Source organism: Onychomys torridus, chromosome 18 (assembly GCF_903995425.1).
Source record: "Onychomys torridus chromosome 18, mOncTor1.1, whole genome shotgun sequence".
NCBI classification, from domain to species: domain Eukaryota; kingdom Metazoa; phylum Chordata; class Mammalia; order Rodentia; family Cricetidae; genus Onychomys; species Onychomys torridus.
In genome coordinates, this window is record NC_050460.1 from 34,971,305 (window position 1) to 34,989,788 (window position 18,484).

Consider the following 18,484-nt stretch of genomic DNA (forward strand, 5'->3'; position numbering starts at 1 on the left):
GAAGAGTGGAGCTGGATTACCAGCTCTCAGGATGTACAGAAATAATGTAAGATCTGAACTGTGAAACTGTTAGAGGACAACATAGGGAACACTGATCTAGGCACAGGCAAGGACTTTCTGCAAAGAACCCAGTAGTTTGGGAAATAATACCAACAATTGACAAAGGAAGTTTTACAAGCGTAGTTGATACTGTGTTTAGCTATTATAGATAATGCATTTTCAAAACTATGTAATTGCTTAAAAGTACCATTTCCCTTTTGATTTAAACTCAGTTAATAGGAAATATTGTGAAATAATTTCAAGATCATAGTTTATGAAAAACAGCACATCCCAAGGAAGAACTTCTGGAATACTGATTTCTGGTAGTTTGGTAGTGATGACCAGCAAAATGCTCTTTGAGAGGGAGGGAGGGGAGAAACACATTAAAGTTGCCACCCAGATATGTGCACGCTCAGTCTCCTGGACTGTGTGAATATACTCCTGTGAAGCAGCCTGTTCTTACTTGGATGCATCCACCGTGGTCTTGAGGGAAGTAGGTGACAGGGCTGTGTGTTCTGACTTGGATGCGTACTCAGTCTGAGGTGTGACTGTTTTGATTTGTCTTGTCTGCCCTGTAGCTTGTTATGGAGTTTTGTGGAGCTGGGTCCATCACAGACCTTGTGAAGAACACCAAAGGGAACACACTCAAAGAAGACTGGATTGCTTACATCTCCAGAGAAATCCTCAGGGTAAGGAACGTAGAGCTAAGTGTTGAATTCTGACCTTATGCTTCCATCTTCAGGTGAATCCTGGGTGTATGCCACATAGAGAAGTAATTACCCATTTAGATAGCCAAGGATTCTCTGTACCTCCTTAGTAGTTTATTCTACATCATGGTTTGAAACTTTCCACCCTGAAAAGGGTGAATTTTTTGTTTAAAACAACAACAATAACAACAACAACAACAAGAATGTAGCGCTTCCTACCTGAGAGCTTGGCTTGTGTGGTTGGAAAACACTTGAAACAAATTGCTGTGTACAGAATATACAGATTCTCCCTTGTTGTTACTACATAAATAATGCAGTATAATAGCTATACCATCCTAATATTATGAACATGACCTAAAGAAGAGAATATGTGTAACTTACATGCAAACACTGCACCTTTATAATAGGAGGGACTTGAGCATGCTCGTGTGTGTGTGTGTGTGTGTGTGTGTGTGTGTGTGTATGTATGTGTGTGTGTGTATACACACATTTAATTTGGTGTTTTTTGAGACAGGGTTTCTCTATGTAACCCTGGCTATCCTGGTACTTGCTATGTAGACCATACTGGCCTCAAACCTGGAGATCCACCTGCCTCTGTCTCCTAAGTGCTAGGATTAAAGGTGTGCACCATCACTGCCTGACTGCATGCTCATGTTTTACATGGATGAGGTTATGGTACTCTGGAAGCAGTCTCCAGATATACACAAGGGTAACTGTATTTCCCTGAGTTTGTCTTTGTTGTTATTATGAGGGTACCTAGTAGCCCCTTCCCTTTGCCATTTAAAGGAGATGGAGGTGAAGAAGATGAGAAATGAGCCTGAACTGTTGTGCTGTAGGCAGCATGGGGAGAGGCTACAGATCAATACTAACAGTACTAGTGCTAGTTTCCAAAATCTTCAGTGAACTTTGGCATTAGCTATTAGAATCTCTTGGAATATTTATGAAGTAGAGTCCTAATGCTTAATGTTATTTACAGCCAATTGCAAAGGTGGCTAATGAGCTCAGAGCAAGTTTCTGAATTGCTGTTTTTCACCACTAAATGATTTCTTCTGGTGGTAAAGCCATTCTAACAACACACAGGGTTTTCAGGGCTTCAGATTTGAAAGCTGCATGTGAGTTGCTAAAGGATATCTTTCATTCCACTACCACAGTTTTCTTTTCCTTCATCCCTAAATTGAATTCTTAAATTAATTGGCTACATTATTTATCCTCCATATTTAAAAATAAAGACTCTGAGCCTACATTGAAATTTTACTTCTTATTTCCCTACTAAAGTTTGGTAACAAGTTAGTCATTTTTTTATTGTAGCTAAATTTACTTTTTATATTTAAGATTCATGGAAGACTGCAAGTTTAAAAACTGCCAACTAGAATTTCTAGAAAAATGTTTTAATTTCTCTTTGCTCATATGTTTTATGGAGCCTTCAAAAATTTTTTCTTCACAAACCAGTGTGAGGTAGGGAGTCTGATGGTAGCAGGGCCATACTTTTATAGTTATTCAGACTTGTTCTGAATAATTAAGATATCAGGTGTGTGTGTGTGTGTGTGTGTGTGTGTGTGTGTGTGTGTGTGTGTGTTTGGTTTTTTTTTTCCCTTTTTGGTTTTTTTGGTTTTTCGAGACAGGGTGTCTCTGTGTAGTTTTGGTGCCTGTCCTGAATCTTGCTCTGTAGACCAGGCTGGCCTAAAAGATGCTTACCTTTTATGGATATTGCAGAAAGTTGAACCAACAGGGGAAAAGCTGCTGCTGCTGTACAGGCTCAGTGGTGATTGGCAGGGTACAGCAGCAAAGGCTGGATCATAGAGCTGCTTAGGTATAGATTTGAGGAGCTTGATGGATACTATTCTGTTCAGAAATAGACACACCTTTTTTGTGTGTCTTGTTGTACCTTTAGACTTGTGGGATCTTGCCTTGACTTCCTGTGTGCTGGCTGTAGTTTCAGGTGTAGAGCACATGCCTGGCAGATAGGAGATTCTCAAGTAGAGAAATCTGTGTTTTTAGCATAATGTTATAGACATAAGAGGCATCTCAGATGTCAAAGATGATTTACCTGTTTTTATATACCTGGGGGAAACAGTTGACCTGTCAAGTATAATGTGTTTGTTTTAGCATTTGTCACCCTTGACCTCAGGAGCACTGAAGGGAAGACCAAGTTGCTCTTATCACTAGTCAGTGTGGTAGTAAATGTCATCCTTTTGAAATGCTGCTGATTGTTTCCTGCTCAGTGAGGATTTTTAATAAGAACCTTCTCCACTCAGGAGCCATCTACAATAACAATTTTTGTTTTGAACAATTTTTGTTCAAAACAAAGAAATGCTGGCTTCTCTAGCCAGGAAGAGAAAAGTAAATAAGTTGTGGTAGCAGTGCATTGATGCCTTCACACCACACACAGTTGGATGCAGCGGTGTCTCCTGCCGCCTCTGGAGAGATGATGTTGGGCTCCGTCTAGATACAAGGACATCAAAGGGTGCTCTTTGTCAGGAGTGTTTGTTTTCCTAGGGAAGAAAGATACTTTATTTCTGCACGAGGCTCTTCTGGTGGCAGAATTATTGTACATGTGGATAGAAGTGGGGTATATCAACACGTAACACTTCTGTGTGGTGGGAAGACAGGCATTTTAGAAACTAGATTTTAAGCCCTTCTCTAATTCTTTGCTGTTCCCCTGGGATGGGTCTAGCTCAAATAAGTTCACAAGGTTACCCGCTGAGAGATAGACATTTGCCGTGGGAAAGGAGCTATCCTGTACACAAATAGCACAAATTATAGCAGAGAAACTGTAGCTGGCAATCCAACACTTGTGTCATAGGCACAGCTAGAAAGTGGTTATGATCATCTCAGAGGGAAACCCAGCCCACTGCTTTCTGTGTGTGTGGCAAGGCTGACAGTGCCTCCCTGGGAATGTGCCAAGGGTAAATTTCATGTTCTAAATGTGGATTACAAAACCTTGGCCCACGTGTACACCTTACTCTAAAGGGTGTTCCTGGCTGTCTACTCACAGGGACAGAGAACTGAAACTCAGCTCTGCTTTCCTTTTCAGGGACTGGCACATCTTCATATTCACCACGTTATTCACCGAGATATCAAGGGACAGAATGTGCTGCTGACGGAGAATGCAGAGGTGAAACTTGGTACGTGGCTGCTGTGTGTGAGGTTCTATGCACCCACCTGGTACAGGCAGCAACATGCCGTGCCCCATTAACACTTTGTAAAAGTTCATTCTGTTAATATTTGTGCCTCCCCTCAACCACCACCACCTAGAACTGTCTCTTTGCTTAGTCAGGCATCAGCCTTCCCATCCGTGCTCTGTAGTTCACTCTGTCTGGATAGAGCAGCCAAATGGAGTTCTTCTATTTCTTCTTTTGATTAACTTTGTGGGGTGGAGGGGGACTGATGAGGCCTATCTTGGTTAGGGTTTCTATTGCCGTGAAAAGACATCATGGCAACTCTTAGAAAAGAAAAACATTTAATGGGGGCTAGCTTACAGTTCAGACATTTCGTCATGATGGGGAGCATGGTGGCATGTAGGCAGACATGATGCTGGAGAGATAGCTGAGATTATATTTGGATCCACAGGTGGCATGAAGAGACAGTGCCACTAAGTTCTGAAACCACAAAGCCCGCCCCCAGTGGCACACTTCCTCCAGCAAGGCCATACCTGCTCCTACAAGGCCACACCTCCTAATTGTGCCATTCCAATGGGCCTGTGGGGGCCATCTTCTTCAAACCACCACAAGGCCCAAACCCAGGAACTTAAGACTGAGGCACACTTTCAGCCCTGCACTGACATTAAAAGTCAGACTTTTTTACCTTCTTGTTTAAACACCACCCTTAGTGGTACCTGGCATAGTGTATTCCTAGTACTTGGGAGGCCGAAGCAGGAAGGTTGTGAGTTTGAAGCCAGCCTAGGGTTTGAAGTCAGAAAGAAGGAGGGAAGAAGGGAGAGAGGAGGGGGCAGAGAGAGACAAAGACAGAGAGACACACACACAGAGAAACAGACACCCTAATGATCGCCTGTTTTGCCTCATAAAAAATCACACTTCTTGCTCTGGCTTATTAAAAACGTGGGTCTGGCCCCTGCTTCTTTCCTGCCCCGTCCTCTGACCCTCTTTACTTTTTCTTCCCTGCGGTCCATATTATAACGTGGAAGCAATTTTATGAAGTTTTCCTAGTAATAGAACAAAGGAATCATAAATAAATAGAGTCATCAAAGTAAATCAAGATGCTTTGAGATGCATTGGTGGAAGTGCTGATCACTCAGTCACAGCCGTGGCTCTGTCTGCCCGTACTTCTTAGACCTTGCCCCAGGACCTCTGCATCTACCGTTCTCCATTGGCAATGCTTGTCCTCATTTTCAGAGTTACCATGTTTTCCTGTTTTCAGGGGCTTTCTCTGGCTCTCTCATCTACCTTGGACTCCTGCCCCCCTTTTATAGTACAGTTGATAATTGATAATTCTATTGAGATTGTATGGCATTTCTCAAAAAAAAGAAAACATTCTCCTTTACTAGAATATTCTGGAGTCCAGCAGCCAGGATTGTTTGAATCCATGGGGTCTTTTCATCTAGGACCCGGTGTGTTGTCTTCAGTGTTGTAGGTACTTGACAGACGTTTTCGTGGGCACTGTTTCCTAGAGGTGGCTTCTAAATGATTACAGTGCTCCCTGTCTCCCCTAGCGACACCTGAACCTGTTCTCTAATTTTACTCTGTTAGGACAGAATCAGCATTAACTTTTTTCCTACTAAAGGATCACATTATTTTCCTTTGTACATTCAACAATCTGTTCTCCCTTTTTCCCAAAAGTCTGAGCCGTAGGAGTTGCTTTTTAAAGTTCAGATCACTGCTCTCTTCCTCAGTGCCTGTGCTAACTGGTTCTCTGGATGCTCTGACAGGTGGAAAGTCCCCTTGGGGCTAGGCTGGAACACTTGCACCGTCCTTGGTAGTGTGTGTCCATGCACTGACCTCCTGATCCCGAGACTGATGTCCTCAGTAGTTACCCAGTTGTTGGTTGCTTTTGCTAGCCAAGGTCCTAGGAAGCTTAATTATTAGTCTTTTTGTCCTGATTCTGTTGTCTGTGTGTTGAGGAATAGTCAACAGGTAAGCCTACTGTTTCTTGAACTTGTTCTGTACAGAGAAGTGAAATGTGTGACCCCTGCCAGGTGTCTAGCATCTTGTAGATCCATTTGTGTGAGCTGCTCCTGTTCTTTGCCCTCCTGCTGGGCTCATGCAGTGCGTGGGCTGTGATGATGGGGCAAATACTGATGGGCAAACATCTAGCATGTGGGCTTTCTGCCAGCCCTGCCTCCGGTCCATCAGCTTTCTTCTAGACCACCATCATTAAATTCCTGGGAAGTAGAAGTTACTCTGAAAAGTCAACTGAAATCTCGGCTGTTTTGGGGAATGTTTAGTGTGGGTTTATTTCTTTTGGTGTGTGTGTGTGTGTGTGTGTGTGTGTGTGTGTGTGTGTGTGTGTACGTACGTAGTACGTATGTACACACATGATGTGTATTTGTGGGTGCAAGTGCCACAACATGTGTGGAGGTCAGAGAATAACTGGAGTCTGTTCTTCGCATCCACCTTTACATAGGACCAGGAATGGACCTCAGGTCCCTGAGTTTGTACATTGAGTTCCTTCAAGCTCCCTTATCTGCTTAGCCATCTTACTGGCCCCTTGTGTATTCCTGACCCCCTTTGTTTGGTTCCGCACGGTGTGTTAGTGTGGGGTCTGTATGCAGAATCAGCTCTGGGAGAGGGGAGAGCAAGAGTCTGTCAAGGCATTCTTACAGACAGCTCTCACTAACCTGGAGCCTTTCTCCGTTCTTTCCAAGAAGACCACAGTGCCTTGCAGAACTAATGTAGGGCGTGTCTTAGGCCTGTTCTCCTAAACTTGGGGCTTTCTTTAATTTGCACTTGCTTTTGACACACACATTTTTTTAAAGTGCAGACACCGTTTTTGTGCCTATAATAGGCCCTCTGCTGGTCCCTTGCTCTGAGAGAGGGGTACTGCTTTCCAGTGCTGCCTGCCTCAAGAATTCTGCAGTTGACAAAGCAGTGTTGGTTGTTTACTGTGACACCTTACAGTGTGTTTCTTCCTTGGTAATTGTGCTCCACTTTCCCTTGCTTTTGGTTCCTCAGTTGATTTTGGTGTGAGTGCTCAGCTGGACAGGACGGTTGGACGGAGAAATACATTCATAGGCACACCCTACTGGATGGCTCCTGAGGTCATTGCCTGTGATGAGAACCCGGACGCCACTTATGACTACAGAGTAAGAGGCACCTGCTCTTCCCGGGCATCCGTGGGTCCTTAGCGTTGCAGAGAACTGGAGGCTTGAGAAATGCGCGGACTGTTGAATGCAGGTTTCCCGGGCAGTCCTGTGCTAAGATGCCGGTTTGTTGCTGTTGGTCTATTGCTTCATTTGTGATCTCACTGAGAACACATTGCTTATAGACGGCCAGTCACATGCCCTCCTCCTTAGCTTGAAGGGTACATTAGAATCAGATATGGTTTCTTTTTAATATACTGTCAAAATTTGTAATAGTGCCCCCTGAAATTTTATAGTATTCTGTGTAACAAGTTCTATAACTTCTCTTAGTTATACAAATAAATTGAAGTGATTTAGGGTGACCTCTAGGGACTTGAAGCCATAGTGCACTTTTTAAATCCAGGCATAAAACCCATATCTAATCTGATTCAGGCTGACTTTGTTACTGTTTGATTTGTCAGCAAAACCAAACGTGCTTTAGTGGTTGTACCTGTTAATGATGTTCAAATTGAGCTCATATTTCAGCTGTTCCCCAGGTATCTCAGTATTTGTTGCAAAATACCCAATTAATGAGGAGTAATTTAAACCATTGCTGCAGAGGAATTTCCTTTTAATTTGAAGTATTTAAAAATACATTGCAGACTTTATGATTTTCTACTGTTGATATATACCTAAAATTTGAAAACTTTCCAACATTGTCAGAATAACATCATGCTGAAATAAATGACAGTTGTCCCTGGGGCTGGAGAGGTACTGTTTGCTTGTTCACCTGCAGGATGCTTTTATTTCGTTTGTGTGACTTGTCCAGAAATGTAAACAGGCATCTAGAACATTCTCTTTTGTTTCTGCAGAGCGACCTGTGGTCTTGTGGCATCACAGCCATCGAGATGGCGGAAGGCGCCCCCCGTGAGTAGCTTCCTTCCTTTTGAGCTCCTTTCTTCGGTGTGACTTACTACCTGTGAGAACCCGAGGGCCACTGGGGGCGGAGCCATGCCTGGTGGAGCGAGTGGATGAAGGCCCCACCAGCAAGAGTGGCTTTAGATGGACGGGGAGTTCTTGGTAGCCAGGACTCCTTTCAGGGCCCTCAGGCTCTGTAGCCTGTTCATATGCAGGATCAGAAATTAATAAGAGCTCATTTTTTCTTCATTGCATTTAAAAAATACTGTTTGAAACATAAAATTTTGTTCTTATGTTGGCTTTACAAACTGAGATATTATCTTTTATTTATGGAATTTTTTGTGAAGATTTGAGTTCACTTTTCCTTGGGTTAAATCAGTAAGTTGATCAATCATAAAGTTGGTATTTGATTAAGGTTGTAATAGAAATGTAGAGAAAATAAGGAAGGAGAACATCTGCAGCATTTTCTCCTGGTCCGCTTATACACAAAGACTGTATAGTGCCTCAGACATAGTTGTTGAGTAAATATTTGTTGAATGAATGAAAACATATTGACAGTTAAAATCAGTCACAACGAACGCAGAAGCCGCAGCCCTTGTGTCTTCTATGCTGTTGAGACGGGGGACCTATTGCTGACCTCTGTCTCAGTCTCCTTTCATAATGGGACGCTGGAGTCCGCTAGTCTAGTCCCCATTCCCAGCTGCCTTCTAAGTTCTCCTGAAAACAGGCCTCACCTATTGTGACATCCTAGTGTGCCGTCTGCTGAGCTCACCTCTCGTGGAGTTAGGTAAATACAGACAGTAACTACAAAAATAGCGGCACCGTTTACACTCATCTATCTTTACTCTTCCTACTGACACTAGCAGAGTAACACAGTATTTCATGGAGGTTCTGAAGGCGCTTACTGTGTTTAGGCATTGTACCGTTTGAAATACTAACTGAAAACCTTCACAAGCCATTCTAATCCTTAGACCAACCTTAGGAAAACAGCCATTTTCTTTATAATCTGTAAGTAGTTTCTTCTTTTAAATTTTAATTAATACTTATCTTTGATTTATGAAAACGTTCCAGTGTCTTTTTGAAGCTGTGAATTGTTGGTTTTCTCCTTATATTTGGCTGTTTTGAAATGCTAAGTTCAAGGTATGGCCTAGGATTCATAGTAGACATCTCGTCTACTTGACATTCAGACAGTTGTTGGACAGAAACAGTATTTGGATAGCGGGTTTCAGATTATTTGTGAATGAATCCTGGAAGTCAAGAGTGAGTAAATAAATAAGTGCCTTACTGATACAGCCGTCTCCTTTCCCCAGCTCTCTGTGACATGCACCCAATGAGAGCACTGTTTCTCATCCCCAGAAACCCTCCTCCCAGGCTGAAGTCAAAAAAATGGTAAGCTGTGTGTGGATTTCCCTCCATCATTCCTTCCCTAACCCCCACCCCCACCCCCCACCCCCATAGTTTTCCTTTGTTCTGGAATAAAATTCTGGCCATTCTAATTTCAGTGACAAAAGCCAGTGCCCTCAACAATTTAAAGTGCATCTATTTCTTTGTGGTGGTGTGCTTGATACATTGTTTAGATTACACACTAATGACAGGTGACATTTGAAAGCCCCATAATGTAGAGAAAAGATTATATTTTAATGTTTAGACATCTTTTGAGTGTAACATGTTGTAGAACATTTTCCTACTAAAATGGCAAAGATGTGTTGAAAGTCCTCTGGTAGTAGATTTTCTATTGATGAAAGGTGTCTGGGGCCATGGTGCATGTTTGCAGCCCCATGACTTAAAGACTTCAACAGGAGGACCATTTGAAGCATCTAGATAAAAGAACAGCACCCCCATCTAAAGGGGGGCAGTGACTGTGATGATGGTTGATAAAATGGCAGGTAGGCACACCCCTCTTAGTCCCAGAAGGGCTTGTTAAGAGAACGTCCTTCGCCCCTGGGCAGCCAGCTTTTCTTCTTGCTGCTCGTCTGCGTTGGTTGTTCAGAATGCTGACATTCATGGACAGTGTTTGCAGTACAGCTTATGAGGACGTGCTTTGGTTGGTTGTAAATCTTTAAGGGAGGGGCAGTGTCTTTGGGGGGAGGAGGGCTGAGAGTTTTGCCTAGTCCCTCCTGAATGCTGTCTGGTAGTTCCTGTCCCACTCCAGCACCCGTGCTTTCTAGCCCTGCCCGTCTCTGTGCCCTTCCTGCTCTCTCGGCTTGCTGAGTCCTGCCTCATTGTTGTGGTTTTCATTGTCCTCTTTTTTTTTTTTCTTTTTGGTTTTTTCGAGACAGGGTTTCCCTGTGTAGCTTTGTGCCTTTCCTAGAACTCACTTGCTAGTTCAGGCTGGCCTCGAACTCACAGAGATCTGCCTGCCTCTGCCTCCTGAGTGCTGGGATTAAAGGCGTGCGCCACCACCGCCTGGCCATTGTCCTCTTTTTTATGTCTTACTAATTTCCCAATTAATTCATGTCACCCCCTCTTAGATTTTGTTGCTCTTTCTGAAACCCGCCCAGGGTCTCACTGTGGGTCCTTTCATTTGGATCTGGTCTTTCAGTTTCTACTGGCTGCTGCGTTTTTGGTTGCCTATCTTCTGAGCCATGCAGACTTCCTTTCCCTCAGCTCTAGGCACACCCATGCTCCCATCTGTCTCCTCCTCCCCTCTCTTGGTTTACTCTCCTGCTGCTCAGCACATTTCACATTTCCTTTCTCACCTTTCTTTTACTTGCAAGATACTTTCCCATTCTTTACACACTCTTTAACTGTAATTCTAAGTAAAAGAATTGCCTAATTCCATTAGACCAGTGTTTAGAGAGATTTGAAGGACCACACAGTTGCAAAAATTTTTGGCCAGGATTAGTTCCTTGTATTAATAAGTGAGAGGTGATGATTGTGGGCATCATTGATAGCCAGTTCCAAGGACACCAAATGTGTAGTGGATGCTTCCCAGAATCAAGCTAAGGGGCTGGAGGAACTAGTTAGTTTGTGCTGAACCAACTGGTCTTTGTTTTCTTTGTCTCATGAGATTTGATTAATGAGAGTCTGTTCTGGGAGGATTACAATTCAGTATTCTGAATGAAGAATACCCCACACTGTCTCCATTATTTGTAGATTTTGGTTACCATTTGCATGTACAATATGCTAACAGAGACAGATGGTGAGTGATACCTCCTTGGGTCCTCCAACTACATTAGGTAAAATGCTACACTGATTGATTTGTACCACAATTCTTATTTTATCCAAGTATTTGCAAGTGTAGCCAGCTTCTTCCTTTGGGATTTCTGTCTTCCTTCCCAGATGTAAATTTGTTACTTTTTCTGGAAAAACAGCTATCAGAAAATGTCACCTGCCAGGAGAACTCAGTCATGGATTTTAACGAATATACCATGTATGGTTGGTTCCTAAGTGTTGCCTGGTGGACATGGTGCACGAGAGTGTTTTCATTTAGGAATTCAGGGTCAGAATTTAGAATCAGCACTGGTTCCTTAGTTCATGAAAGGTCTTAGCGGGTCCAGGTTTACTAGTCTGTGTTAGGATGTTGTGCTGTACGGATTACATAGATTGTTGTGTCTCTCTTTAACCACAGACCTTTCTGTGAGGTGACCCTGAGCTATTTCCATTCTCTCCCACTGTTTGTAATAGCCCCAGAAAGGGACTCGTTAGTCGCTGTTTCTTTTGCCCTTTGTTCATGTTCCTGTACCCTAAATGCTGTCTTCTTGTTCCCACTTGGGTTTGTTTGATTTTCCTCTCTGAGTTTGATATATACCTGCTGTTGTGTGTACTAACTCTTCTCTCCTCTGTTTCACAGATGTGTTCTTACTGAGTCTAACATAGATAGATGCGCATACAAATATTTGTTGAATTAAAAAATAGTTTGAAAATATAAGCTGTAGAAGGGATACTTCGTAGAAGTAATATAATTAGAACTGAACTAAATTTAAAGATGAATAGCTCATTCATTCAACAAAAATTTATTCAAATACCCTTTGTTGAACATGACTGACAAGTTGAAAAGTAAAGAACTCATCTCAGTCTGTACCAAAGAAATAAAGCTACAGTGTACAGACTGTGAGTTGCAGCTATCTCCAGAAGAACTGTTCTTAACTTAGGGTGGGATGCTGCCAGGAAAGGCTTACTAAGAGACCGTCACAGAACTGAGGATCAAAAGATAACCCAGCAGAATGACTTAACTTGGGCCAATGAGGTTGCTCAGTGAGTAAAGGAAGTTGTCTTCTTGTAAGTCTGGGAATTTGAGTTTGATCTCCAGATCTGTGTAAAGGTAGAAGGAAAGAGGTGAACCCATGGAGTTGTTCCCAACACACACACACACACACACACTCTGTCTCATACATTTTTTTAAAAAGACTTGGTATGTATACAGTGTTCTGTCTGCATGTATGCCTGCAGGCCAGAAGAGGGCACCAGATCTCATTATAGATGGTTGTGAGGCACCATGTGGTTGCTGGGAATTGAACTCAGGACCGCTATAAGAGCAGCCAGTGCTCTTAACCTCTGAGTCATCTCTAGCCTCCATCCATACACATAACCTTTTTAAATGTTCCAACCAAAGGTGTATGAGTCTTCATGCACTGTGCCGGGAATGGGAAAAGGGCAGAGCTCTGCAAGTGGCTGCTGGCACAGATGTTGGGTGACAGGCGTTATTGTGCCCCCCCCCCAAAGTAAAAACCTGCTGTTTCTGCCTTTGTACATCAAGCACTGGGACCTGATGAGTCAAACCAGTGAAAGACTGGATGCCGGGTCAGTAGGTCCAGGATGCCCACGTTTGCCCACTGATGCAGGACGTCTGCTCATCTGTGTCTGTTCTTGTTTTCTGGATACCAGACAACTGTCCCCCATCTGTGCTCCTGCTTGTGCTGTCCTTCCAGTCCCGTCGTCCGTGTGTCTGTGTCCCCCATCCCCCCACCCCCACCCCCACTTAGTGGAGCCCTTCCTCTGTTCCCTTGCCTCTTCCACCCCCATGATGTGGTAGATACTGAGTAACATTAGCCTTAAACTCCTTTCCTTTCCCTTCTTTTACAGCAGTTTCTGGTATATTGTGAGCGGAAAGCCACGTTAGTGCTCCTGCCCCCGTCCCCCCCCCTCCCCCGGTCCTGAGCGCCTGTGTGTTCTCCCAGCATGGCTGTGTGTTGGCAGAATCGTCTCCAGGCTGTGACTAGTGTTTGGGAGCCTTACTTTTGCGGTAGAAGTTTGATGATGTGTTTCACTTCCTCTTCCAGGTCAAAGAAATTTTTCAGCTTTATAGAAGGCTGCCTGGTGAAGAATTACATGCAGCGTCCCTCTACAGAGCAGCTTTTGAAACACCCTTTCATAAGGGATCAGCCTAATGAAAGGCAGGTTCGAATCCAGCTGAAGGATCATATAGACCGGACCAGAAAGAAGAGAGGGGAGAAAGGTATTAAGGCTCCTTTTATTTGCACCTTTTTCCTAACACAACACTGAATACATTTTCAAAGATTTTAGACTAGTGTTAAAGGTTTCTCCCTGACATTTTTAAATACAGGGTTTGTTGTTATTGATCCTCCACTACCTTCCCTGCCATCCCTCTTTCCCTCTCCTCTGCCTTCCCATCCTCGCATCCTCTCTTCCACTTTGCTGCCGCATGTCCTTTCCCTTCCTGTGAAAGACCACGGCTAGTGAATGCTGCTCAGCAGCTGCCCTCCCCCCTACGTCATGTCCCCACACATTGACACACACATGTGAACACTGTAAGAGAGAGCCTCAGAACATGCGCGGCAGGTTCTCGTGCCACCCCGTGCTCTGTCACTGCAGTTAGACGTTGTGACATCCCCAGCTGTACTCTTTCTCTTAGAGTTGATTTGGCTCAGAGTCTTCTGTCCATATGAACTTCTGGATTATTTTTTTAAGCACGGAAAAGTTTTCCTGTGGAGTGCTGTCTTCAAGTGACTTAAAGTTTTCATGGTAAAGGCCTTCTACTTCCTTGGCTAGGGCTATTCCTTTATACTTTTTATTTCCTCTTAGCAAGTTTGCTGTTGGTGTATCTAGGGAAGCTACTGGGTTTGTATGTTCAATTTTGTATCCTGAAAGTTGATGAAAGGTGATTATCAGATCTGAGAGTTTCAAAGTAGGGGCCATAGGGTCTTAAGTGTAGAGTTATAGTGCCTGAGGTTAGCAAAACCTTGATGTCTTTCTTATTTTTATTCCTTATGTCTTACTGCTTTTGTTGGGTGGGACTTGAAGTACCATATTAGTGTCTAATTATACATTTTAGAGGATATGTTCATTGTCCTCCATCTTGTACCTCTAGACATGTCGTCTATATGTTTGTCATATATAGTCTTTACTATTTTGAGGTGTCTTATGCTCTATGTTCCTAACTTCTTCAGGGCCCTGTCTATCTGTCTGTCTGTCTATGGGAGGCTTCACAATTGCTCAAGCTACATATTTATTCTATCTTAGCCTCCTATGTGCTGGAATTACGGATATGAGCCATAATGCCAGGCTCTTCAGGACTTGTCTCATGAAGACACATTTAACTTTGTCCAATGTCTTCTCTGCATTTGAGCTTGTCCTGAAGTTTATTTGTATCATGTATTATATTTGTTGATTTGCACAGCTCTGTATCCCTGAGGTGAAACCACTTTGGTTTTAGTATATAGTCTTAATATATTCTTGAATACAATTGACAAGTATTTTGTTGAGAATTTTTCACCAGTGTTCATTAGAGAAGTTGGATTTTAATGTTCTTTTCTTATTATATCTTTATTCAGTTTTGCTTGTGGTCATATTGGCTTCATAGAATGGGTTTGATAGAGTCTTCCCTTCCTTTTGATGGAATGGGGAGAGTATTGGTGTTAGATCCTTCTTAAATGTTTGGCAACAACCTGCCATGCCATCCTGGACTTGTCTTTATGAGCTTTTTAGTCACTGCTCAAGTCCTGCACTTGTTAAGGACCTATCTGCATGCTTACATCTTACAGATCGAACTGTGCTAGATTGTAGGCATTAGCAATTGATTATTTCTTCTATATCTTCCTGCCCTTTAGAATGTAAGTTTTCAGAGAATTCTCTAATGATCTTTTGGATTTCTTTGAAATCTGTGGTAACAATTTGCTTTTTACCTTTAGTGTTAAATTGGGATTTCTCTCTGTTTTTGTTAGTTTAAGTAGGACTATGTCAATCTTGTTAATCTTTTCACAGAACTACATCTTTTGATTGATTTTGTGTATTGTTCTTTCCATGTCTATTTCATTACTTTCTGTTCTCATCTTAATTTCTTGTGATGTGCTGGACTTTGTTTTAGCTTCTCATTTTTCTACAGCTTTATTTGAGATCTCTGAATTTTTAATGTGGTCACTTAAGTAATAAACTTCTCTCTTAGGACTCCCTGGGTACACCAAGGGTCAGTACACTGCTATCTTTTTCATTTGCTTCCTTCAGAAGTGTGTTGTTTGGGATCCAGAGTTTCTTTGGCTGTTGATTTCTCTTTGTATTCCACTGTGGTCTGGTACGATAAAAGGAATTCTTTTTCTGTCTTCTTACTTCTATCTGTCTGTGTGTTGAAGCTCGTTTTGTGGCTTATAATGTAATCAATTTTAGATAAGGTTTTCTGTGTGAAGATGGAATAATTTATAGATATTAAGTCCAGTTGATTTTTGGTGTAGTTTAGTTCTAAAGTATCTGTGCTGATATTTCGTTTGGAAGAACTGTCTAAATATGACAGTTGAGTATTGACATCTCCCACTGCTCTTTTGTCAGGATGTATGTGACCGTTCACGTCTTCTATTAGTTTTAGAAAATTGGTGGCCACAGTATTTGATGAATGAATCATTACAGTTGTTATATGATCTTGATGAACTGTTTCCTTTGTAGCTTGTGGTGCTTCTCCTTCTGACTTTGGCTTGAACGCTGCTGTATCAGATACAGCAGCTGCTCTGCCTGCTTATGCACCGATTTTCTTTGCTTGGTCAGGTGATTCTAGCTCCGGTCAATGTGTGGACGTCTTCACTAGCTAGGTGTGTTTCTTGGAGACAGCAAACAGCAACCTTGAGCTTTAAGTCAGTCAGTTTCCATCTTTGTATTTGTGCTTACCGTTGTTATTGAGAGTATTGCTAATCCCTATGATTTTCTTAGTGGATATTCTGGTTGGTTGGATTATTAGTTTTTCTTGGCTCCTCCCTCTTAGGATTAGGGGTTTCCTGGTTTGCTCTGTTGCACATGACTGATTTTTTTCCTGGGCTCCTGGCTCTGGCTTCTTTTTTATCTCCTTTCATGAAATGTATTCTTTCTAGTATTCTTGTGCATGAAGCCTTTTTCTCTTTTCCTTTAAGAATGTTCTGCCATGCTGAAAGGCATTCAGTTACCATGAATTGCTTTAATTTGTGTTTGTCTTGAAATATTTTCCCCCTCCATCAATTATTAAAGATAACATTAGTCTTAGTCGTCAGTTAATTCTTTTCAAGGTGTGAGATATGTTGGTCCATGCTTGCTTGGCTTTTCGGGTTGTGGATGAAGGATCTGATGCTATTCTGAGATTTCTGCCTTTGTTTGTAGGTTGGCTTTTTCTCTTACAGCTTTTGGTATTGCTTCTTTGCTTTGTATATTTGAAACCTTGACTCTGATATGAAGAGTGGTCTTCTCTGGCCATGTCTATTTGGGATTCTAAATTCCCTTGTCTGTAGATGTCCATTTGTTTTTCTATGTTTGAGATATTTTCTGCTATAATTTTTTGATTAAGTTACTTGTGATTTTTAATTTTATCTCAGCTCTTTCTAAAACCCCATGGTTGAGGCCACACCCTCAAAGAAAAATGTCAACAGCAGCTATGCACTACCTGTAGCTCCTCAGGAAGGGGCAGAGCCTGGAAAGCCCCTCCCCCACCTGTGCCAGAATTTTGGCTGGAATGATCTTGTGCATGTCTTGTACAGTTAGCCACAGCTGCAGTGAGCTCATGACTGCAACAGCCCTGTCATGTCCAGAAGACAGCATTTCACAGTGCCCTTCCCCTTCCTCAGGCTCTTGCTTTCTTTCTGCTCCCCTTCAGTCATGTTTCCTGGGAATGTTTAATTCTGTTGCTGCTGTCAAGTGCATACCTAATGTTTCTTTTTATTTCCATTTGGCAAAGCTTTCTCTCTTGCCACTTCAGTGAAAGCTCAAATGGGAAAGTAATTAAATTTTGTTGTGATTTTGGTTGCCTTGGTTAAATTCAGCAGTTAAATTTTTATTTATGTCTATCTACTTATCTACCATCTATCTGTCTGTCTGCCTATCTATCTCATCAATTTATATTTAATTTGTTACAATAGGTTTCTTTGTGAATATGTTTCTTGTGAAACTCTCATAGAAAATCCCACCTATGAGAATTTATCAGTGCTGAAAGACCAGCACTTCTGTAGGGGATGTGGCCGACTCGGGATTTACTGTCATTGATAAGGGAAGTCAGCATCTCTTCTCCTGTGCAAGTCCTTCTCCAGAATGCCGTTTTCACAAAGAGCACCTTGTTTCAGTCATTATGCCTCTGGGAATGTTTGCCTGTCTATGCAGGTGCCTGTTAGGATTGGTCAACTCTCCTGTTTTTCTTGTCCTCGCCTTTTAGATGAAACCGAGTATGAGTACAGTGGGAGCGAGGAGGAAGAGGAGGAAGTGCCTGAACAGGAAGGAGAGCCAAGGTAATGGTGCCACCATTGCTGCCTTAGAGAGCAAGCTCCACTGATGCCGGCATTCCGCAAGGCTCTTGGGTCGTAACAGATAGTATTGTTTGCACTCAGTCTTCCATTCTCGCCTTATGACAGATTTCTGTGAGCAGCTCCCCACTCCAAACTGTTACCCAGTTTTTGTTTTGTTTCTAAGCCAGTTTTGTGTCTGGGGCAGAGGAAATGCTGCCGCTGACATTTAGTGCTCCAGGAGGCACAGTGGTACAAGTCTCTGCCAGCCAGCACAGTCAGGCCTGCACACAAAGAAGCATCCTGCTCAAAGGCCGGCTGTTGAAACTGCCATAGGACTTGGGTTGAAGCCGCTTTCCCAAAGCTTCATTTTCCTGCCTACTGCAAATGTGATTACCAGCATTCGGCTTTCTCTTTAGGGAGTGTTCTATGTTTTGGTTTATCTCTGGCTTTCCAAAGTGTAGTGAAGTCCAGCAGAAGGCTGAGAGAGTGAAGAATTTACTTTCTTCTATTTTCACTTTAGTAATGGGTTTGACAATCATTCCGGCTGGCCTTACCCATGGTTGAGTACAGACCAGAACAAAGCTAGAAGAATGATGTGTTGAGACCCATGGAAGCCATGTGCTAGGAATAAGAGTTTGAAGAGGGACATAGGTTTTACTAAAGAAATCCTACAACAACTTAAGTAGATGATCTGAGTCCATTTCAAACTAAAATTTTCAGGGAAATTAGAACTGGTTCCATGAGTACTGTAATTGCTTTTAGAAAATAGAATGGCACATATAGGATACACAGTGGCATCTGTAGTAAAGGAATTAAAGGAGGGCTGTTTTCTTGCTCTTCTGTGTGATGTGGGATTGGAGAAAGCAGAACTAGATAAGTTTCTTACGTCAAGTGCCCCTGCTTGGGGCCTGCTGCTGTCCCCGATCGTACAAAAACAGTGGCAGGGAATACAGGTC

At 42.6% G+C, this 18,484-nt stretch overlaps 1 protein-coding gene across 44 annotated transcripts in view; it reads left to right on the forward strand.

Annotated features, from left to right (window-relative positions):
- Positions 1-18,484, forward strand: part of Map4k4 (mitogen-activated protein kinase kinase kinase kinase 4) — a 153,495-nt gene that overhangs the window by 90,604 nt on the left and 44,407 nt on the right. For all 44 annotated transcript variants that reach the window (XM_036167653.1, XM_036167656.1, XM_036167660.1 and 41 more), the window contains exons 5-11: positions 618-728; positions 3,781-3,871; positions 6,875-7,005; positions 7,854-7,908; positions 9,210-9,288; positions 13,122-13,297; positions 17,459-17,531. In XM_036167653.1, coding sequence (XP_036023546.1) covers positions 618-728; positions 3,781-3,871; positions 6,875-7,005; positions 7,854-7,908; positions 9,210-9,288; positions 13,122-13,297; positions 17,459-17,531 — 716 coding nt within the window. The remainder of the gene's footprint in view (positions 1-617; positions 729-3,780; positions 3,872-6,874; positions 7,006-7,853; positions 7,909-9,209; positions 9,289-13,121; positions 13,298-17,458; positions 17,532-18,484) is intronic.